The following is a 24226-nucleotide window of genomic DNA, read 5'->3' as shown; positions in this document are numbered from 1 at the left end:
TTATGCCCCAGATTTTCAGCTGACAGTCCAGTCTTTAAACACTTTAACAACAGCTGCTCTTGAACATTTAACAAATTCAGCTATTTTGCGGTTACTTGTTCCCCGGCTCCGAGCTCCAACAATCATCCCACATTCAAAGGCTGTTAAATCACATTGTTTACCCATATCTTCAGAAAAAAATCACTTCTATTGTTGTGGTAAACAACCTGCTTCCCTAATTTTTAATGGTCTGGCCCTCTAGCAACTTCAGTGCGAAATTATAGCTAATTTGCCTACAAATGTCAGGTGGTCATATCAGTATATATATATATATATATATATATATATATGTATGTATGTGTGTATTATTCACAGTACACTATTGTGACTTACAGCATGAAATATATTTTACATCAGAACCCAGTAGACACAATGCCAAATACCAATAGTACAACGATTGAAATTTCTTTTGAGAGCCAAATTTTTTAAACTTAAACTATATAGGTAGGTACATTGTTATTAACTTAATTAGGGTACTCCTAAGGCTTAGGAAGAGCCACACTCAAGAGGCCAAAGAGCTGTATGCGGCTCACGAGCCTCAGTTTGCCGACCATGGACCTAGTGGAAGGAGCCACACACACAACTCCAGCCAAGGCAGAGGGTGAGGGGAAGTCTGAACGACAAAATGTAAGGCAGGGACACACACACAAAAAAACAACAACAAAAACAGTTCCCTACAAATGTCGCTCTCCACCTCCTTATGTCATCGCACAGAACTGAGCTCTCGCTGCTGAAACTGACTCCATTTGCTTCAGGATGGCTTTTCTGACTCTGGGAAGTGAGGATGCCATCCTCCACTATCCCCAGTACTCTGGACCCTCAGAGTACCTCAGATCACTTACCAGAGTCTTTTTATTAGAAGCCCAGTGCATGAAAAGTCATGCACTGGAGGGGGGTCCCTCAGCCCAGCTTGCCCCCTCTCATAGTCCAGGAGCCCTCAGGGGCAGGAGAGGACCCGGCGATCAGGAGAAGGTGACACCCCATCACACCTCTGCTGCTGCCACTGCCGGCAGCGCAAGCCTCGGCTGGCCCTGGTTACCTGAGCATCAGGCGGCTCTAGGCAGCTGGGCAGCTGGGCAGCCGCCATCCGAGGCTTGCCTGCGCCTCACACCAGCCCTGAGCAGCTGGGAGGACTGGGGGACTCTGGAGGCAGGTACATGGAGCAGCCGGGCCCACCCGACGGGGCTGAGGGGACTAGTTGCTGCCATCTTGAGGGCAGGACGGTCAATTAGCATATTCCCTCCTTATTGGCTGTGGGCGCCACCATCTTTGAGGGGGTGGCAGTCAATTAGCATATTCCCACTTTATTAGATGGGATTCACTCAGCAAATATCTAAGTGCCTAATATGGTCTAAGCCAGCGGTTCTCAACCTGTGGGTAGCGACCATCGGAAAACACATATTGCATATCAGATATTTACATTACGATTCATAACAGTAGCAAAATTACAATTCTGAAGTAGCAACGAAAATAATTTTATGGTTGGGGGTCACCACAACGTGAGGAACTGTATTAAAGGGTCGCGGCATTAGGGAGGTTGAGAACCACTGGAATAGCAGCGAACAAGATGAAGATCCATTCCTCTAACAGTTCACAGCTTAGTAAAGGTGACAAATCTATACACAAATAATTTCAACTTGAATGTGCTCGTATCAGAGATGTGTGCTATGTAAACTGGTAGCAAAACGAGTGAAACGTCAGCTTCCTTTGAGTAGATAAGTCAGGCATCACAGAAGAGACACCTCACCTGGGACTGGAGGGTCCACAGGGGTTTGACAAGCAAAGGGGTCACTCGTGCAAAGTACGGGCAACAAGCTCACAAGTCAATGTTCAGTGAAAGGCAAGGAGCTAGAAAGCAAGAGGCGAAAGGCACGTGCAGGAAAGGGGAGCAGGAAAGGAGGCCGACGGGCAAGTGTTCATCATGGAGGGCCTTGTGTGCCACCCCAGTAACTGTTTACTGTATACCCTAGGGGAGTGGTCGGCAAAATGCAGCTCGCGAGCCACATGCGGCTCTTTGGCCCCTTGAGTGTGGGTCTTCCACAAAATACCGACTTCTGCGCATGGGCCACGAAGTTTCAATCGCACTGTACGTGCGCGCCCGCACACGGTGTTTTGTGGAAGAGCCACACTCAAGGGGCCAACGAGCCGCATGTGGCTCGTGAGGCACAGTTTGCCGACCACTGCCCTAGGGAATGGAGAGTCTAGAGTTGTAAAGAGGTGGGTAACATCAACAGATTTGGGTTCTAGAAAATTCCTTCTCATGCCAAAGAAAATAATGCATTGGGGAATTGTCAGACCAGATGGTTGAAGACACTGCTACAAGAGTCCCGGCAGGAAATGCTGTCTTAAACTAAACAGGAATTGCTGACCGGCTGAGTAAGGGAGACATGGGAGGGGAAGGAATGCAGGCTAGCCCTGGTTCCTGGTGTAGATGACAGGATGGTGGTAGCGGCCATTCATTATCTTGGGGAAATAAGAGAAACCAGGAGAAAAAGAGACCAAGTTCAGTTTTGGTCATGATGAGCTGAGGGGCCTTTGTGGTAACCAGGTCGAGATGGTCAGGAAACACCTAGGTTAGGCCCCAGCAGGTCTGAGATGGAACCGAAACTGGGGGATGGAAGCTCAGGCACTAGGACAGTGGTTCTCAACCTCCTGGCCCTTTAAATACAGCTCCTCATGTTGTGGTGACCCCAACCATAAAATTATTTTCGTTGCTACTTCCTAACTGTCATGTTGCTACTGTTATGAATCGTCATGTAAATATCTGATATTCAGGATGGTCTTAGGCGACCTCTGTGAAAGGGTCGTTCGACGGCCAAAGGGGTCGCGACCCACAGGTTGAGAACCGCTGCACTAGGAGAACTCAGGTGTGTGCATTAAGTCACCCACGGAAAATGCATAGACTGAGCAGTGAATTAATTAAGGAGCAGGCGAAGCCAGTGGGGGGAGGGGGGGGAGGGAATGGATGACCATGAGTTTCGGTCACAGCAGCCGAAGTAAACTTTGAGGAGTCATTGCCAGATTTAGCACTAACAAGGCCATTAGAAACTTAAGTCAGAGAAGTGTCACTAAGCCTTTAGACAGGAAGTAAGAAAGCAGGAACTGAGGCTGGAAGTGAGGAGGCGGGAGTGGAAGCAAAGACTCCACACTTTCACGCAGTTTGCTGATAGATAAGTGGACGAACTGCGCAGAAACACAAAATGGAGGGTGTGTTTTTGTTTTATTTCATTTTCTAAAGATGTGATTCTAACACTGAGGAGAAGGAAGTGGAGAGGAAAAGGCTAAAATCACAGGAAAAAAACAGAAAAGCAAAATGTCTTGTCATGAATGGGAAGGAATGAGATCTAAGGGAAAGATGGATGCCTTATCCTTCAGCACATTTCTCTAAACGAAACACCAGGCTGCATCGTGGACAGAAATACAGATCAATGTGAAGGTTGGGCCATGAGGGTGAAGAAACTGGCTGTCAGACTGTCACCTGCAGTCCGTTAGTCACAGATGTTTAAAAGGTTTGAAATTACGGGAGTTAAGTAGAACCCCGGCGCTCTCAAACAGATGACTGGATTAAAATCACCTGCAGGCTTTTAAAAATGCAAATTCCGAGCCCTGGTCCCATTAACTCAGAATTCCTGGGGGCGAGGCTCCAGCGAGCGCGTCTTCCAGGGTCTCACCCGGTGTCTAGGCGGGCCATTGCGAGGTGGCCCTGAGACCCGCTGCGGACAGACGGACAGCCCTCCGCCTCTCGGGGGGCAAAGTTTCAGATGGGGAGACGGGAGCAGCCACGTGCACACCACCGCATCCTCTGAGATGAAGCGCACTGAGGTGGAGCCGAGAGCTTGAAGAATGCAACGAGGAACATGCAAACATTTAAAGCGTTTGCCCGGAATGATGCTTCACCTCAGGCTGTCAGGGTCAGTGTCTTAACCTACACTTCCTGTCGAATTACTAGTCTAGGGGCTCAGCAGCCCCAAAGAGACGACGGGGCGAAGGTGCAAGGGCCGGGGACGCCCCGAGTGCGCACCCGCCCCAGGACCGGGGACCCTGCGACACCAGGACCCCGGAGCCGTTCTCTGGCCTCGGCTGGCACTCACCATAGTCTCGGGAGCTCAGCACACAGAAATCGGTAGCACTGCCACAGGAAGACACCAGCTCCGACACCGACGCCCGGTTACCCTGGCAACGGAGCCCCGCCCCCTGCAGGACGCCGCGTAGTGGCCGCGGCCCCTCTCCCTCGTCCCTATTGGCTGGGAGTAACCAAAGCTCCGCCCACCCAGTCGACGTTCGCAGCCCTGGACGCCGTGGCCCAGGGCGACGGAACACCGCCTAGGTCTTGCCAGCGTCATCACTTCCGTTTCGTTGACAAGTGACCCGGAAGTTCAAGCCAGTATCCGGCTAGGGTCCAAATATTCTCTAGTTTATTTTAAAATAAGCATCTTTCCAGTTTTCACTCACTGAAGCCTACACCGTCTGGTCTGCGTTACTTGAGTTTAAACGCACGACAGAGTATGTTTACCTGTTTGTTTGGAAACGTATTCCGGAAATGAAACCCTGAGTAATCGATCGGAAGTGACAGGAGGGAGCGGGAAGTCGCTGTGGCGAAGGCCGGCGGGCGGCTGGGAATGGAAGGGGCCTGACTGCGGAGAAGTTACCCCAGGACTTCGCGCCGAGCCCCCGGACCGGAGAGCCCGCTGGGGAGGACTGAGAGTCTCAGAGGTACGTCCAAGCACGGGCCGGTGGGACCAGGGGGACGTTGACAGTGACGGAGGCTGGGCTGGAGTTCGGTGTCCACGCCTTCGGGTCTAAGGCTGGACCGGGTCGGAACTTTGGGTACGACCACCCGGGACGGCAGAGGTTGACAGGCGTGTGGCCTCCTTACGGGTCACCTGTTACCCACTCCTCTACCCCCCGCTCCCCCCGCCCAGGCGCTCGCGGTGCTTGTCCATCGCGCAGCATCTTCCCAGCGCGGTTGGCGGGCCCCTTGCGCCCTCCAAGGCACTTTGAGACCCGTTTGCTGGGGAAGCGAGTCCCGGAGCCCCGGTGCCGAGCTGCGAGCTGCGGCGAGTCCTCGGGGTGATGGATTCTGTGGGAAACCAACCGCCCTCCTGAGCCGTTCACCATCGATTACTAACATCGCGTTCCTACCGCCTCCCTCTGGTGTTCTGCAGTGACTCTTCCTCGATACTTTGCGGCCACGCACACATTTCTGAGAGTCCAGGCTATGCCACTTTAATTTTATTTCTGAGGAAGTGCAAAGTGAGCCATCATGAATATTTTTATTGTTTGTTAAACATCTAAATAGAGGCTCTGATATACAAAGTGAACACATTAGTGCCAGTGTCTGCTGGCACTAATTACTTTAAATTTCCAGTTGTTATGTCAATGATGCAAGAGCCTCTGCAATAGCTTATGGCTATTTCTGAACTGAAATTCAGGACACACATCCTGTAATTTAGAGTATCCTGGTGAGGACAGTGACAGAAATACCACCCCTGATTTTTTGTGTGTGAGAGAGAGATTTGGTAGCTTTAACAATACCGCCTGTTAAAAAGGGGGTGTGAGGGATACTCCCTTTCTAAATGCATGTTACTAAATACAGAAGTAAGTAGAATATAATTAAGTTTCAGGGTATTACTTAGTAAATGTGTTTACACAGTATTGTTTTAATTCTTTCATTTTATACATTTTTAGGTTATTCAGTGGAAGTCTTGGGGTGCATTTTCATTGATTAAAAATGACTACTCTTGAGAGTTTACAAACTAAAGGTAAGTCTTCTTTCAATGATAACTGTTTTTAAACCATGACATTTATGCTGATAGGTCAAAGGCATGTTTGAGCCAGCGGAGTAGGTCTCACAGAGGCGTGGGGATCATCTGTGTCTCGGACTGTACCTGAGTCTTTCACTAATGATGTGGTGGGGAGGGGACAAAAATTAAGCCGTTTTAGGATGAGCTAGTTACTGGCTGTTAGCGTGAAATCCTCTTGGGTGTGTGTGAACATCAGTGAACTTCAGGAAGCACCAATTCACCTTTTCTGTGCCAAGCACATTTCCGGAAGCTGAGGAGACAAAGGCTAGGAGGCAGCCCGGCCTGATGAGCTCCCAGCACTCTCGTCCACAGGGAAAGCAGTGATTTGAAGACACGCTGGTGTTTGCATCACTCTGAAAGCGCTGAGGGGGGAGAAGGGGAAGGCCAGGGATTTGCCCCAGCTCACACAGTCTGTGGCAGGAGGGATTGGAGTTATTTTGACTCGGCGTCTGGTGTTCGTTCTATCACACCATCATGCTGACTTAACCCCTTCCCCGGCAGAAACGTGTATACTCGTTTTCACAAAATGTTCTTTTTCAGTCGTCGACGAGTATACTAAGAAAATATGGTAAAAAAATATGGTTTATAGGAAGACGAGTTACAAACTGTTTTCATAACCAGCATCAAAAATACTATATAGAACCAAAATAAAAAAAATTAGTCTGAAAAAGAAACGTTTTTAACAAAAAAAATTGTTGGGGAAGGGGTTAAGGTGTCTGTCTTCATAGATTTGCACTTTTATGAGAAAAGAGAAATGTTTAATAACAAACTACGAAGTCATATTCTTTTTGCCTCGGTATTCTAGAGCAGGGTTGAAAATTAGGGCCCGTGAGACTCCTGAGAACATTTGCAATCAGTTTGATAACAGGAAGCACTAACTGAATCCCACTTAAGCCAAGTGCTATCCCAAATAAAAAAGAATTCTGTTCTTCTCATTATTAGACCTATATTAAAAAAATTATTCAATGATTAGTTTGAATTTCATGTATAAAATTTTGGGGTTTTTTTCCCCCTTCTTTTATAAGTACCTACATAATATGCCCAACTTTGTCTCATGGTCCAAACAGCTTAAAATATTTATTATCTGGCCCTTTACAGGAACAGTTTGCCAACCCCTATCATTTGTTCTTTCCCTGCCTTTCAGCATCCTTGGGGAAGACAATAAGAATGAGTCAGAAACCTCAGATATGTTTTAATCTTTGATAACTGATCACAGATGGAAATACAGTTGCTGCATAACTGAATTATTTGGTTAGTTCCCTCCAAAGAGTGGAGAAGGATAGGGGTGATGTTTTGCCTTACGTAAGCATTGCTCATCATTACGGAGCTGGTGCCACACATCGTGGTCCTCCCACTTGGGAGAAGGTAATTGCTCATGAATGTGTCCTGGCTTGTGCCCAGTGCATGTGTAATAAAGGTTTCTATGTGTGTCATGAGAAAAACAGAACTATGAAAGGTGAGCTTCCAGGTGGGGAAAGGTGAAACCCTGACCCATGTGCCTGCCTGCTTTTGCGTGCCTGTGGGCTGGCATCGTCGCCATTACAGAGAGGGAGCTGCCACGTGGCACACAGTACAACTTGGCACTCCTAAGCCCTGAGTAAGTAGGACAGTGTAAATGCAGCTAAGAGTAAACTGTGGTTGAACCAAGTTGATTGAATTTGATTGGAACTTGAACATATTTTGTTTGAAAGGAGATTTCTGTTACGCTTCAGTGGGCCTGAATGTAAAGCTCTAGTTTCTTTTAAAAAAATAAATAAATAAATAAGTAAATAAATAAATTATATATATATATATATTACTGATTTCAGAGAGAAAGGGAGAGGGAGAGAGAGGTAGAAACAACAGTGATAAGAGAGGATCATTGACCGGCTGCCTCCTGCACACCCTCCACTGGGGTTCAAGCCTGCAACCTAGGCACATGCCCCGACCAGAATCGAACCGTGAACTCCTGGTTCATAGGTCAGTGCTCAACCACTGAGCCACACCAGCCGGGCTAGTTTCTTAAAAAATATATAAAAAATCTGTGGTTAATTCATGATTCTACATTGCATCTTAAATGCCAGGTGTCTCGGTGATAATTAGATTTGCATTAGACAGAGATCCTTAGGAAGAAGGGTTGAACTGAGATTTGAAGGGTGGGTAGGAACTTGCTGCAGCGGGGAGGGTGTTAGGAAGAATATTCCAAGCAGAGAAATGTCTGGAGAGGAAGGCAGACTTTTGCTGCTATTGGTACCCCTCCAAAAAGCAAGGCAGGCTGGAATCCAGAGTCTGGGGGGTGAATGGCAGAAGTGGAGCCCAGCACCCAGGCAGGGCCAGGTCTCGGAGAGCTGGGCAGGCCATGCTAAGGATCTTGGTTTGTTCTGAGAGAGATGGGAGGCCATTCAGGGTTTGATGCAGATCGGCTCTGCGCGATTTTGAAAGCTCACTATAACTGTCATAAACTCTGGGCTCCCGCGGTCTGCCAGGTAGCATCATTAGCAGAGGCTAACTTCGGGTTGATGAGGCAATAGTTGTGGTTTGTGGATGGCCTCCTGGGCCAGTTAACAGCGTACTCTGGAGTCAGATTTGGATTCAAATCCCAGTCTGACACAGATGATTTGGACAAGCTGTGCAACTTTTCAAAGCCCCTGTTTCTGTCTCCAAAATGTGTATGTTGTGCTTACTCATGAGACAGGTGTAAAAAGTAAATGTCACGCATCTGAAGGACGTGGAGAAGCCCTTCACTCATAGTAAGTTGAATGAAGGTTAATTATTACATTTGTGGGCTTTGCCTTCCATTTCTCCAATGTGTGCTGGACTTGGCGAATGGCAGGAAATCTAAGGTGTAGCTCAAAGGGATGCTACGCCGAGTTCAGGAGCTCCGTGTAGGTTAGGGGTCACCTGAGTTACCTCCTCAAGGTCTGCAGCACTTCCTGTTCTAGCACACCCTCTGTCTTCCTCAGCCCTAAACCACCTTCTGCCTGAGTCAGTGAAGGGGCCCTCTCTTGGAGAAAGGTGACTCTGACACTTCTTACTGCTCCACTGGCGGTAAGACCACGGTGGAAGAAACAAATCTGTTACTGACTGGAGCAGTGGCAGCGTACTGGTGAGGAGAGCTGCCTTCTTGCTTACATGAGGGAAGGTAATTTTTTTCCGTTGAGCAAATTAGTTTGGTAAACATGTGCAGTAGTGCACTAAGCGTTATGGAGGAAAGAGATGGGTGCTACTATTTATTGAATGCCTGCTATTTACTTTATACTTGAACTTGAGCTTGGGGACACTGGAAGAGGCAGTATATGCAGTGGCGACTACTTAGAATTCACTTCTGCCTCTTCACTTACTAGCTGTGCGCTGTGACCTTGGGCAAGTTGCTGGACCGCCTTGTGCCTCATGCTCCTCATGTATAAAACAGAGCTAATCGCACTGCTCACAGGGTTATGTAAGGATCACAAGGGTTCTATGTAAAGTATTTAGAATGGTATTTGGCACATGCTAAGTCTTTTGTAAGTGTTGGCTACCTGTTACTTAATATTTTCTCATTTAAAATTCAGATTTAATACTACCTATATGTAAATATTATTAAATTAATTCCATGGAAGTTAAAACTGAAGCTGAGATCAGTATAAGATTTTGTCCAGACAGTAACAGTGGAAAGAAATTCAAACCAGATCTGGCTGAACCCCAAAGTCCTATCATATCTATTGCACCATGTTCCTTCCGCTTGTATGGGGCATAATGTCTGCTCTTAATGAGCTTATCAGACTTACTGGGAAAGAGAAAACAGCATGTACAAAACCCTTAAAATGATAATGTTGGTTCATGATTGGGTTTCAGACTGAATGTTTGAGACAGTAAGTGCCATGGGTGTTCTTCAGAGAGTGGGCCGGAACAATCGGGAAGATTGAATGTGAAGCGTTGACTGAAGCTGACTTCTTAGGGGTAACCGAGAGCCACAGTGAGGGCCAAAGAAGCCACTTAGGAGAATAAGACAGCGGGAACAGCGACTAGAGGCCTGGGAGAGAGCACTGGATAGTCCAGTTGGGTAGTTTGTGCGAAGCATTCTTTCCAAGAGTTCAGACAACAGATAAATCTCTTTTGAAGTAGATGTTTTCAAATATGCATATATATAGCTGACATTTATTTTTTATAGTTAGCTGACATTATTGCGTGTCTAGGTGTGCCAAGCTCTTGATCTTACTGTGTTCTTGTTTACCACAACCTGCAGCACAACTGTCATTGTCTCCATTTTGCAGGTTAGGACACTGAGGTTCATGGAGGGCTAAGTGATTTTCCTAGGGTCATACTAGGAAATAGAGGTCAGAACCAAACACCCCGATTCCAAATCTGCATTTCCTACCAAGAGAGAGAATCCATTTACATAAGGGAAGCTTGAACCTGGAGGGCATGGTTCATCTTTCTTTGACACACGATTGTTTTGAAAATTACTTTCAGTCTGAATATTTCCATTCTGTAAATGCCAGTAATTCTGACACGTCTTGGCATTTTCTTGGGACTTCTTTTCAGTAAGTAGTTTGTTTTGTGCTCCCTTTTTCAGTCACCCTGACTTCAGCCCCAATCCGAGGAGCAGGAGATGGAATGGAAACGGAGGAGCCACCTAAGTCTGTTGAAGTCACTTCTGGAGTCCAACCTGTAAAGCCCCACGCCCTTCCGAGCCCACGGAGGAAAGCAGTCGCCTCAGAGAGCCCGGGAGTCCTGCAGCTGGGCAAGATCCTCACGGAGAAAGCCGTGGAAGTCGAAGCTATAAGGATATTGGTTCCCAAAGCTGCTATAACTCACGTTGTCCCCAACAGAAATGCCAAGGTTAAGCCTCTCGGACGTCAGAAAGGGGAGCTCTCTGGTCAGTCCGAGGGGGCTGCAGAGCCCAGGAAGGAGCTCGCAGAGGTGAGGAGCACCCTGGAGAAGCTCCGGAACTCGGAAAGGAGGCTGCTGCAGGACCGGGAGGGCCTCTCCAACCAGCTCCGCGTGCAGACGGAGGTAAGGACCAGCTGGGCTGCAGCTGCGGCCACACCTGGCCCTAGGCCTGCGAGTTAGAGACCCCACTTCCCCTGGGAAGGCGGTTGCCACTCACCACAGCTCTTCACGCTCTAGTGCAGCGGTTCTCAACCTGTGGGTCGCAACATTTGGGGGTTGAATGACCCTTTCACAGGGGTCGCCTAAGACCATCGGAAAACACATGTGTAATTACATATTGTTTTTGTGATGAATCACTATGCCTTAATTATGTTTAATTTGTAACAATGAAAATACATCCTGCATATCAGATATTTACATTACGATTCATAACAGTAGCAAAATTACAGTTATGAAGTAGCAATGAAAATAATTTTATGGTTGGGGGTCACCACAACATGAGGAACTGTATTGAAGGGTCGCGGCATTAGGAAGGTGGAGAACCACTGCTCTAGATGCTTCCTCTTACATTTCACACTCTCAGGGCCTCGAATAGAACTAGTGTATGTCGGGAACTTATGCTCTGACCCACACTGAAGAGGGAGGAGTGAGGGCCTTTGGACACCTGTAAGTTGTAAAGGAGGTTACAGTTGTAAATTTCCAGACCAAAGACTGGCCAACTCAGGCTGTGAAACTGACTTTTTAGTAAATCCTGTTATAAGGATCCATGAATTCCAAGTATTTTTACCTATGTATACATAATGCTTGGAATATAGAGAATGGTAGGATACGTATTGTTCTCGTCACTGTAAATGGAAACAATCTATAATGTTTGTGTTTCTTTAATCTTTTCATCATAGTTAACATTGCCTTAGCCTCCACTTTTCCCCTCTTAGTCTTTGTGACACTGGTTAGTGGTTCTTACCCAAATGTATTTTAATATATTTTTAAGAATTAATTTCTAATTATAAAAATATTTGTGAACAATTTGAATACAAAAACAATGGAAATAGTGCCATCTTAGATGTTAATGTTTTCCTATGTCACAGAACGTTCTACTACAAATAGTGCCACCTTAGTTGTTAACGTCTTATGTCACAGAATGTTCTATTACAAATAGCCACAGTTCTTCAGTGCCTGCACTATAAACCAATACCTGTGATTGGACATTTATATTTTTGACTCCTGGGTGTTGAATATTAATGTAAAGGATGTGTTTGTAGAGAATCCTGAATTTCTTCCTTTACTTAAATTCTTAAAAGGAAAAATCATAGGGCACAAAGAAATTATTTTTTAAATGTGATAAGATTAAAACACACACACATAAAACATTCTCTGTCCACTGGCCTTTGTGACTCACCCAGGAACCAAGAGGTTCAGGCTGGATTCCCAGTAGGGGGCCTGCAACAGGCAGCTGATTGTTGATATTTCTCGATTGATGTTTCTATCTCTCTAATCCTCTCTCTCTCTAAAAATAAATTTAAAAATATATATATTTTAAAATTCTCTGTCATTTTTTAACAAAACTCACTGTTTAGTTTTCTAATTTTTCCCCTTTAAGTGTTGACTGGGAGCAGTTTGTTATTTTTATGATAATAACTTGTGCTCTTGTTATAAGAGGCTCCGTTTATAACCACCTGGGCTATAAAGATAGAAGTAGGTTGGGTTAATATGGGTATATCATGGCACTTAGATATTTAATGTCACTTTTGATCTTTAATTAATGGAGGTTCAAATTACGCGGAACAGTTTCTTTTGTTCATTCTGCACTGTAGTCACTGACACTGAGTGGGTTACATCATTATGTGCTCTTCTAGGTCAATCGTGAGTTAAAAAAGCTGCTGGTGGCTTCTGTTGGTGATGATCTTCAGTATCACTTTGAACGTCTAGCCCGTGAGAAAAATCAGCTTATTTTAGAAAATGAAGCCCTAGGTCAGAACACTGCTCAGCTTGCCGAGCAGTTAGAACGAATGTCGATACAGTGTGACGTGTGGAGAAGCAAATTCCTCGCGAGCAGGTATGTTCTGCTTTAAATCGTTTTCCATGTTCTAGTTTTGATCTATTAGCCTTTTGACCCATAACACAAGAAAGTCAATTGTAGAGTGATAAACTCTGATCAGGTTGCTCATATATTATTTAAGATGTGGACTCTCACTCCTGTGGATGGAAGCACAGACTCCCTAAAGCAGGGGTCCTCAAACTACGGCCCTCAGGTGACATGCGGCCCACTGAAAAAATTTATCCGGCCCGCTGGGTGTTTTTCCCGCTGCTGTATGCATAGGAATTTGTTCCTAGTTTTTTTTTAAACTATAGTCCGACCCTCCAATGGTCTGAGGGACAGTGAACTGGCTCCCTGTTTAAAAAGTTTGAGGAACCCTGCCCTAAAGGGAGAAGATATATAAGGACCTTCCCTCATTCCAGAATTCTAAGTTACTACTCTATAGTAGAAATCATTCCCACTACAATACAGTGGGGCCTTGACTTATGAGTGTCCTAACAAGTTTTTCGAGATACGAGCCATCTCTCAGCCGATTTTTTGCTTTGAGTTGCGAGCTAAAATTCGGGTTACGAGCCAGCTTCAGATACCCCACCGCTAGTTGGCACAGCGAACGTCACAGTGAACGCCACAACATCAGCCCAGCATCACGTGTCTCACTCATTCACTTTAAGATTTGACATACCAGTAATTTGAGTTATGAGCTCCGTCACAGAACGAATTAAACTCGTAAGTCAAGGCCCCACTGTATTTAATACCGAAACAAAATTGTCAATTCAGACATCTAGTAAATATTAAAATCACAATAAAAAACTAAATTATTTTCTGGAGAACTCATGTCATTGCCACTTTGTAAGATGGTATTTTCTCATAGTAGTTAATATATAATAGCACTTCCCAGCCTTTTTCTCTCTTTGCGCAGATAGAGGAGGATGGCATATGTATGCATAGTGGATGAGGCTGCACTCCAACAGGCCCCTGGACACACTGATAGTTGGGAGATGACAAGAAATTGTGATTCTTTATCTATTTACTAGAGGCTTGGTGCACCGATTTGTGCACCAGTGGGGTCTCTCAGCCTGACCTGCGGGGATCGGGGCAAAACCGGCAGTCCGACATCCCCCAAGGGGTTCTGGAGTGCGAGAGGGCACTCTGCAAAGTTTCTGTTGCTCAGCAGCTCCTGCATTGAGCATCTGCCCCCTGGTGGTCAGTGCACATCATAGCTACCGGCTGGTCGGCTGGTCACTGAGGCTTTTATATAGATCCCCTCCTCCTTCCAACATTGTGTTACTGAGAATGGGGTCTGGGAGTTCTCCAACTGTGTATTCTCCGTGCTTAGCCAGTGTTTCACACGCAATATGCTTCCTAGTAATAACTGTTGATTCACATCCAATCATCTGGCGATATCTCACAGAGCCCCAGAGGTTCTCAGGCTGTACTCTAAGAACCACAATTGTGATGAATAAATTTTCAAGAAAATGTTTCTTCGTGTCTTAATATCTGTGCTACCTTCTAGTAATTGACTACTCTCGTAAAGTCCTTATTTTGTTTTCTAATTTGACCATGTTAAATATTCTTTGCAAGTTTTTGAAAATGACAGTATAGGATGCTGTTTGGAGAAATGAATGTCCTGCTTATTGTCTTAGAATGAAAGTTAATTAATTCTCCTTGAACAGTTTAAAAGACAACAGATAATTGTAATATGTAACTTTTTTTAACATCCTGATCAAAAATGACAATAACATTCTAAGGGCAATAAAGAGTATACTTCAGTGACATTTTAGTTGATTTAATCCTTCATTGTGAAAAATTTTTTATTTTAAGGAATTTAGTTGTTGCTATGATTTGAGACTTTAATTTTAGTTTTAAGATTTTCCGCTGATTAAACATACTTAAAATTTGCTTTAGTGCCATTAATAGGGAACTGATTAAATAAACTTTGGTACATCCAATCAGAAGAAAACGTGAAGCTTTATTTTTAAAAAGGGAGATGAGATAGCCCTGAGCTGATACTAAAAACTCACCAAGATAAACTATTAGGTGAAAAAAGCAAAGTATAGAAAAGTTTATATTAAATAATCCCTTTTTGTAAGTGAAAAATATATTTATTTTAACCCATAGTTTTATGTTGAATATGCATAAATGTTTTTCTGGAAAAATGTATAAGGAACTGTACTGGTTACATGTAAAAGAAGGACGGGACTCTGGACAGGAGGGAAGGCTTCGTTTTCCTGTGTGGAAGCCTTTTTACATTATTTCAGTGTTCTTCTAAGGGCAAAAAGGTAATTGGATGGCAGGAAAATAATGCATTTTTGTTTTCCTCTAAACTGTTTTATATTTAAAATATTTGGTTGTTATTTTTTCCAAAATCTGGTCAATCTGAAGTAAGACAGAGGAACATTCCAGAAGTCACTATATATAAGGAAAGTCCATTTCCTTTGTCATTTTGTAAATATTTTCATTGAATCCCTTCAGTGAGTTCTCAGCTTGTAAACATTTTAAATGCTTCTTAGTGAAGATTAAAACACTGAGAATATATCTGTTACATATTCTTTGTAAGCTTTTGAAAATGACAGTCGCCAAGGTCATATGTTAACTGCTTTGCACTGTGTTGTCTTCGGAGAATTTATAGGTAAGATTTTAATCTCTTCCAGGGTCATGGCAGACGAGTTAACCAACTCCAGGGCAGTTCTGCAGCGGCAGCACCGGGACGCGCAGGGCGCTCTCCAGGACCTCCTGAGCGAGCGGGAGCAGCTGCGCCAGGGGATGAAAGCCACCCACAGGTCTGGCCCTTTACCTCTGACCCTTCTGAGCTCCTGCGGTTCCCAGCACACACGGTTCTGCAGTGTTGCTGCGTTTATAGCCTGTTGAGTATATACTTGAGTAGCATTTCAAACAGACGCCCAGGAGAAGGAAGATGACTAAAAGAATAGAAGACCTGTGGCTTACATTCTTAACTGGAGAGAATTAGTTATATTTATCACAGAACTCTCTGAACTTAAAAGTTATTTTATATTATACTTGTTGCACTTCTTTGTAACTTTTGGTAGAAGCCAAAGCGTGTACTTGTTTGTCCTTCAGAAGAAGGTCTTTTTGAGACCACTCTACAGTGTTTGAGCTTGCTTTCATGTCCACGTGCCCCAGAACTGGCAAAATCAGTGGTCTCCCTCCAAAGCGTTTTGTACTTCTACATCATTGATTTATTGGAAATCAGATCAGTACAAGCCAAAGAGGAAACCACAGGGGAAACTGGAAGAATGGAAATGCAATATATCAAAATATCAGATTTTGTGGGAGGCAACTAACGCAATGTTTAGAGGGAAATTTGTGACTTAAATGCTTATCTGAGAAAAGAAGAAAGGTCTCGTCAATAATCTGAGCTTTCTCCTTAAGGAATAAAAAGAGCAAATTAAGTAAAAGAAGAAAACAATAGGACGAGAGCAGAAATAAATGAAATAGAAAGCCAAATGCAGCTTCTTTGAAAAGATAAAATTAAGAAACCACAGTATTATCAGGGAAAAAGATATACATGACCAATATCAGGAATGAGGAGGAGGAGGCTTCACTACAGATTCTATAAACATAAAAAAAGATAACAGGGTGCCTGGCCAGTGGTGCTCAGTGGTGAGAGCATCAGCCAGCACACCAAAGGGTCTTGGGTTTGATTCCCCACAAAAGGCTGTGTCCATCCATCCTACTGGCAGCTATGATGCGCACTGACCACCAGGGGGCAGATGCACACTGGCCATTTAAAAATAAATGGTACCACGGACCTGGTGCTGACAAACCAACACTCAGCTTCCCCCTAGTAGGACACAGGCCCGCCACCACCCTGGAGCGACACCCCACCAAATTGCAGCCAACACTGCCAAGATCCCATGGTGCAAAATGTGGCCCACAGCCCAACTCAGCCCAAAAACGGTGGCTGTGGGCGCCAGGTAATGACGTCATGTAGCAATGCCCAGCTTCCTCTCCCTAGCGACTAACATCCTTGGAGTTTCTTCAGCCCAGGAACCCGACTTGCTTTATAGCCAGGTGCAAACATTTTACAGTTTAATCAACTGTTTGTGAAGCGTTTTCCCATGCCTCATCTTATTTGATCCTCACAGAAGTCCTGGAGTAAGTAGATGGGAGACTTGGTAGAATCCTATTTTCATTAGCAAGACGCGAATAGCGATATTAAAATATTTCTTCTAATTAATTTCCTTTCAATGTGCACGAACCTGTGCACAGGGACGCTAGTGTATATATTACAGGGGGATGTTGTGAACAGCTCGATACCAATAAGTTCAACAGCTTAAATGAAATGGACAGACTCCTTAAAATGCACCAACTACCTAAGAGTATCAAGAACAGATAACCTGAATGGCATAACCTATTAAGACAGCTGTATTTGTAATGAAAAACCTTCCAGTAAATGAAAGTCCAGGCCTAGAGGGGTTCACTGGTGAATACTGCAAACATGTAAGGTAGAAAGAAAGCCAAATTTACACAAACTCTTCTAGGAAAGAGAGAAGCAGGGAACAGTTTCCAGCTCATTATATGAGGCCAGCATTATCTTGACACCAAACCAGACAGAGACATTGCAAGAAAACTACAGACCAGCAGTTCTCATCACATAGTTGCAAAAATCCTTCACAGAATTTTAATGAATCAAATCCAACCATATACAGTCATGTGCTGCATAAAGATGTTTTGGTCAGTGACGGACCTATGGTGGTCCCATCAGATTATAATGGAGCTAAAAACTCCTCTCACCTAGTGATATGGTCATCCTAAGGTTGGCTGCGTGCTTGTGGTGATGCTGGTGAAAACCGACCTAATGCACTGCCAGCCATATGAAAGCTTGGCACATACAATATGTACAGTCCCTAAATACCTGTGTTACTGGTTTATGTATTTCTATACTATTTGTCATTATTTTAAGTGCACTCTTCCACTTACAAAAAACAACAAGATAGTGCCCCATGTTATCCCAGCAGCAGCCTCATCCATCCAGTGTCTCTGGATTGTATCAATTTCTCTTGCGCTTGCTTAATCTCATGTTGTACAGCAAGCATGTCAGACTCACGGCACGTAGCCTGCCGGCCGTGAGTTTGACATACTTGTGTACAGTAACCTGCTATACGAGTTTGTAGCCCAGGAGCAACAGGCTGTCCCAGACGGCCAGGTGTGCCGAAGGCTGTACTATCTAGGTGTGTGTAGTGCACTCTGGGATGTTCACACAATGATGAAATTGTCTAATGATGCATTTCTCAGAAGATATCCCCATCGTTTAGTGGAGCATGACTGTATAAAAAGATTTATACATCATGTCCAAGTAAATTTTAGCCCAGGAATTATAGGTAATATGTCATTCAAAAATTAATTAATGCAACTCACCAGAAAGGAAATACCATATGAATAGATGCACAAATCAAATCAGTAGTTCTGTACAACTGAATGATATACTAGTGTATTTTGCCTATTCTAGAATATGAGGACAAAAAAGTACTGCTTGTTAAGAGATTTCCAGATAATAATATAGCAAATTGATAAGTGCTTTTTGTAATCTAATCTTTTCCCAGACTTCCTGATTTATTGAACTCTGAAAGAAAGATATATAACTTCAGAAATATGTTTCTCATGCATTGAGCATTCCTGATTTTTCTGTTTTGTGTTATTAATGTTCAGTGTTCATGCGTGTTCTCTGCAGTTTACTGGAGGAGCTCCTGGTCTCCTTGCAGTGGGGAAGAGAGCAGACTTACTATCCTAGCACCCAGCCTCACAGCACAGCAGAACTAGCACTAACCAATCACAAGTTGGCAAAAGCGGTGAATGCTCATCTTCTTGGAAATGTTGGAACTAACAGTCAAAAAAAGACTCCACCAACTGTTGAATTCTGCAGCACCCCAGCGGAGAAAATGGCTGAAACGGTAAAATATTCCTTGCATGATCTATGGAACTTCGAACAGCGACCTCTCGCTAAAGGGTGGCGTGTTCTAATGGAAAGTGTGTGGCACTGGAGTTCAGGAACATGGGACTTAAACATGAGCTCATGCACCTGAGCTGGTGATCTTGGAGAAAACCATTTCCTCCTCTGAACTTTAATTTCCTTGAATATCATTCTAAAAGAGAAAAATGCAATTGTTTTGGAAAAGGGCCTATTTTTTTAGCCTTTTCTTGAATTCATTTTGATATGAAAACTACCAGGTAGAATTTTTCATTTAGTAATCATGAGTAGATAATAGATTACTTCTGATTTAAGAAATTATTTGTTAATTCTCACATATAGATGTGAATCATAGAGTATAGACATACCCAGGAACATATAGTCCTGGGTGAAGTAGGGCTCCCATAGATGACCTGTCACATATTGTGGTCTCAGTTCCGCGAGCAAACCAAGTTCACTTCATTGAACTTCAATATCCAGCTCCCCAGATCCCATCTTAGGCCTGGCCATTAACCAGAACTGTCCACTTTTAAAATCTTCCACTCAACACGTTGCACTGGCCTGTGGTCAACTTTCCTTCCAGCTCTGCTTCCTTAATTCTGATTACCCTGTTCCTTGTCACATCATCATTTTTGTCCCCCTTCATCTCTTCATTGTTTTTCTTCATCTCATCAGCTCACTCTCCTGGCTTTTTCTTGCCATAGCTTACGTAGACTCCATTCCGAAGAGCCTTTGTCCCTTATCCTCTCGGGTGCCCTGAAGACTCCAGTCCTATGTCAGTTCAACTGTCTGTCTTCTTTGTTTCTATACCCATCAGACTCATCAGCAGGTGACTGGTTCCTTACAGACAGAAGAAAAAGGGAGCAGAGGCAGAAAACCACCACAAGGTCCCACTTGATATCTAGGCGCCTGTCTGCATGGCAGCCAGCTTTCCATACGTCCCTCCTACTGGAAAAGGTGTCCCTCTCTCTAAAGCTCCCCAGCAGGCTCCCCCAACACTCATCCCTTCTCTCTATTGGCTCTTTCTTTTTTTGGCTTAAGAACGTGCCCAAGTGCCTCGCATCTAAAATGAAACATCCTCCCTCTACCCTAAGTTCTCTGCAGACGGCCTTACCACCTTCCCTTCACAGTCAAGAACCTTGGACAAGCTGACTTGTTTCTCACATCCCCCGCCATCACTTATCCTAGTAGACTTCTAGCTCCACTGTTCTCCAAGTCCTTAAGAAGGTCATGAGTGTTTAATGACTCTATTGTCCTATGTACTACATGTCACTTCTTGACATTCCTCTTTCCCGGCTCCATGCTGCCTCACTGAATTCCTTGTCATAACTTGTCTCCTCCTCTCTGTGTTGATATTCCATAGGAATCTGTTCCCCATGCTTTTAAACTTCCACGGCTTCTCAAATAGCTGCTGTTTCCGTGACCCTTCTTCCTGGGATCTGAGGAACGGAGCATCCTTTCCCTGTGCCCACTCTTGAGCGTTTCCTCACATAACAGACTCCTTATCTCATAGCTTTCTGCTTATGACTTTGAGAATTTTTTTTTAGTTCAAAAGACAGATCCAGGTGGATATTTCTATGTCTGTCCCACAGACACCTAAAAATAGATCACTTTTCTCCTTGCTTTTGCACATGTGTTCTACCCCCTCCAAGAGGAACGAGAAGGAAAGCCAGCCCCTTCCTCACCAGTACTCCCTGTCTTAATAACTACACCTACTATATGGGGCTGTTCTGAGGAGTCCATGGAGAATGCATATAGATCCCAGAGCAGGCTCCAGTGTGGTGTAATTTCTCAATCGTGCTAGCTATCATTTTTATTATTTCCTTCATCCCCCAGATCCTGTTGGTTTTACACGTCCTATCAGTTCCTTCAAATTTGTGCTCTATCCCAAGTTCAACCACTGACCTCCAACCTCTTATTGCAAGAGCCTCCTCACTAACATCCCTGCCTTGCTTTTCGCCTGCCAGAGAGTTATTTCAAAAATGCTACCCACCCACCCCCAATTTTAGTGTTCAAATGTCCTGTTCAAACAGCTCCCAGCCTCCCTTATTAAGTTTGAATTCTTTATACTGTATAAAAGGATTTTCATAATCTTTACTCCATTTTTCCTTTCAAGGATCATTTCCCAGGTGTATCCCCCCCCACACACACACGTACATACAATTCACATGCCAGTATTTAAACAGTTGTTATTCCACAGATATGCCACTGTCTCACCCGCCTGTACATACTGTTCCTTCTGCCTCAACCATCCTTCCTGCACCTCTCTATCTGAAGAATCAGCCCTCCCCGAATCTCACTGGAAAACCTGGATGTTTCTGCCTCCAGGCTCCATTACACTTTGTACATATAGCTCTTTAACATGTAAAATTGCAACTGTTTGATTCTCCATCTCCCAAACTACAAGCTTTTTAAGGGCGGGGGCTGTGTCTGATGTGTCCCTCAAGGTCTGGTATAATCCTTTGCACAAAGCAGGTACTCTATTTACTAAGTGAATCAGTGGCTAAAACTAAACCCGTCATCTTTACCTTTCTGTTCTCCTTCTCCATTCTCTTTGTTGGGAAGTTGTGTCCTTGGTTCTGCAGCTGCTGCCAGCAGTGTTTGCTAGGACTGACGGCTCCTTCTTGCTTGTAGCACTCTCTTCCCTTGGCTCATGGAACCAGTGCTTTTCTCAATTCCTTTCCAATTGCACTGCCTCCCTCTTTCCCACCATAACCCGTCCTCATCACACGATGACAGGCGGGAGTAGATGAACACGAGAAACAGAACTATAGCCAGCGTTAGCATGTTATCCCTTAGTGGAGAAGTTTTTCAACTCGAGTTCCTCCTGCTGTGGGTCTCAGTAAAACAACAGAATAGGGAAAGTCAGAGCAGAACAATTAGGGAGCATGGTGTCCATGAAACCCGAAAAACAAGAACATGCTGGTGAGCATGAAATGTTGCCTATAAATTAGTAAAAGAAAAATGAAAAGCCATTGATTTTTATAAGTCAGTGATCAGAAACTGAAGTAGGATTTCAATAGAAGAATCAGGGTAGAATCCTGATTCCAAGCATTTGCATGAAAGACTAAAGGAAGAAGATAGTGGGTACAGTTTGGTTTAGGATGAAAATGGACATAACTTAAGGTAGACTTGATACAATCTTATTTTCTTCTATGTTTTCATCAGTATCCATAAGAGAACATCAATTTCTTCATTTTTAAAAAATATGTAAACTAGGTAGTGTAATAACTAGACATCATTGTTAAATTTAGAGCTTTTTGAGAAACGGAATAAGTTCTCTCATCAAATTCCTTATTCAGATGTTATTTTTATGATAGTTACATATTAATGAAATGGAGCTACATAGGGAGTTATACCTCAATAAAACCAAGGGGTTTACAGTCCCTGCTGCATATTTCTGACATCACTTCTTATTTTCCTCAGGTGCTACACATTTTGGACCCAGCTACCAGTTCAGAAAGCTCATCTGATAATCCATTTTCTGAGTCTTCACCAACCACCTTACTTGCTACAAAGAAAAATATTGGGCGATTTCATCCCTATACTAGATATGAAAATATCACCTTCAATTGCTGCAACAACTGCCAGGGAGAACTTATTGCCCTTTAATGTGTAACATTGGGGTATGCTGCAGGCATGTGCCTGCTACCCAGGAGCCATTCTTAGTGGGGAGCTGGGGTTCCTATAATGCTAGAAGTAATCTCACTTTCTACTTAAATAATGTCTATCCCCAAAATGTTTTATGTACTAGACTCCAGGTTACGCTTTCTTAATAAACGTCTCAGGGTAAGAAAAGAATGAAGCAGTGCAAATATATATAAAGTGGGGAATGCTTTCCGGGTATTACACGATGCTTTTCCTAATGGGCTCTAAAGGGAAAAATTATATACCTTCTTTTAGGCCCCAAATTATTGGTTATCTTGCTATATATTTTATATGCACAGATTTAATTCGGTAATCAAAATCAGTGATTGGCAAACCAGAGCCATGGGCCTTAGGCAGCCACACCCATCATGTACTGCTGTCTGCAGCTGGCTCTTGTAGTACCACAGCAGAGCTCCGCAGAGGAAACAGGCTGCAAACCTAAAATATTTCCTATTCGTCCCATTACTGACCCTACTCTAAAGTAATGATCAGCAGAGGGGATGAGGGAGGAAGCGTTTTTTCCCTGTCGGTGAATTTGGGGTGTGAGGGGCTACAAAGGAGGCTTAGGAAATACAGTAGGTGAAGGGATAAATCTTTTAAAAAGAAATGCTGTATATTAGGAAAATTAGGAACTGACAGCCACGTTAACAAGAGCTTCAGCAGAATGTGTTCTGCTGTTTTTGTGCAGAGGATTCCATATTTTGAGTGGATGCCACTTGATATTTAGAGAAGAAATAGGTTCTAACTATTTGCTCAATTTGGCAAAGCAACAAAATATCCAATATGATATTTATAAAATAAGGTGGAGAAAGTAGGATCTTTCTAGGATAGAGTACAAACTCAAACAGGTAACCCATCAATTAAATTTACATTATGTAAGATCTGTTATTGTTTATGATGGATAATCACAAACATCCTTTTATAGGCCTTTAAAACTATCCATTAAATGTTTATACCAAATTATACTAATTAGTTACAGAAGTGCCTGTCAATAGAGAAGCCTTCAAGAAACAAATCTGGTCAAAGTACTTTATATTTTAATGTCAATCTAGTGATTTTTTGATCTGGTTCATCTGAGTTATATTTATAATTTCATGTGGCAATAAATTTCTCTATCTTCTTTATGCAACGTTGTCTTTTTTCCCCTCAGAATGACGTATTTCATTTCAAGTCTTCATCTAGCTTATGCAATTTACAACTGATTCTTCAGCCTTTCCTTTAGTTTTAGTATAAAACTTAGAGGAAAGGCTTCATCATGTTGGATTTGGCAGTGATTTCTTAGTGACGATACCAGAAGCACAGGCAACAAAAACAAAAAGATAAATTGAACTTCATCAAAATTAAAAACTTTTGTACATCAAAGGACACTATCAACAGAATAAAAAGGCAACCCACAGAATGGGTAAAAATATTTGCAAATCACATCTAATAAGGGTCCAGTACCAGAATAAGTAAAGAATTACAACTCAACAACCCAAAAGCAATCCAATTTAAAAAATGGACATGAATATAAATATCTCCCGAAAAATATACTGATGGCCTATAACAGTGATGGTGAACCTATGACACACGTGTCAGAGTGTGGAAGACCACCTATTGTTTTCACTAGCTGATAAGGTAGACAGAGAACGCCCCCTCCCCCCAACCCCCCCAAGGCTGGGTTCCTTTGAAGCCCTAGCAAAGGTAGGAGCTAGGCGCCACCTCTGTTTGTCCAGACAGTGGTAGCTGAAGCAACTTCCCCATTTATTATTAAGTAAATCCTTGCTGATGGGCTAGTCTGCCTGTTGCTGGGGGGTCGCCTGCCTAAGGGCTATGCTATGGGTGAATCCCAGATCAGTAAAAGCTTGGTGAGGCCTGAGCACCGGTGGAAGTCCTTCCCCTTGAGTTGGACTTGTCCGCCTGGCCCCCCAATATTTC

At 43.7% G+C, this 24226-nt stretch overlaps 2 protein-coding genes across 2 annotated transcripts in view; one reads left to right on the top strand and one right to left on the bottom strand.

Annotated features, from left to right (window-relative positions):
* NME7 (NME/NM23 family member 7) overlaps positions 1–4218 on the bottom strand; it is a 111581-nt gene extending 107363 nt beyond the window's left edge. Inside the window, exon 1 of the mRNA XM_006764180.2 lies at positions 4131–4218. Within this exon, the coding sequence (XP_006764243.1) occupies positions 4131–4133 (3 nt within the window). The 5' untranslated portion in view covers positions 4134–4218. The remainder of the gene's footprint in view (positions 1–4130) is intronic.
* A 183-nt stretch (positions 4219–4401) lies between these two features.
* BLZF1 (basic leucine zipper nuclear factor 1) lies at positions 4402–23433 on the top strand. Its single transcript, XM_006764179.2, has 7 exons — positions 4402–4752; positions 5728–5801; positions 10378–10817; positions 12551–12750; positions 15384–15512; positions 18425–18644; positions 22088–23433. Exons 2-7 carry the CDS (start codon positions 5771–5773, stop codon positions 22271–22273), a joined length of 1206 nt encoding a protein of 401 aa, XP_006764242.1. The 5' UTR covers positions 4402–4752; positions 5728–5770; the 3' UTR covers positions 22274–23433.
* Positions 23434–24226: the final 793 nt, after the last annotated feature.

This window comes from Myotis davidii, unplaced genomic scaffold, assembly GCF_000327345.1.
Source record: "Myotis davidii unplaced genomic scaffold, ASM32734v1 scaffold401, whole genome shotgun sequence".
NCBI lineage: Eukaryota > Metazoa > Chordata > Mammalia > Chiroptera > Vespertilionidae > Myotis > Myotis davidii.
Note: the sequence above shows the minus strand (reverse complement) of the source record. Positions and strands in the feature narration are given on the sequence as shown.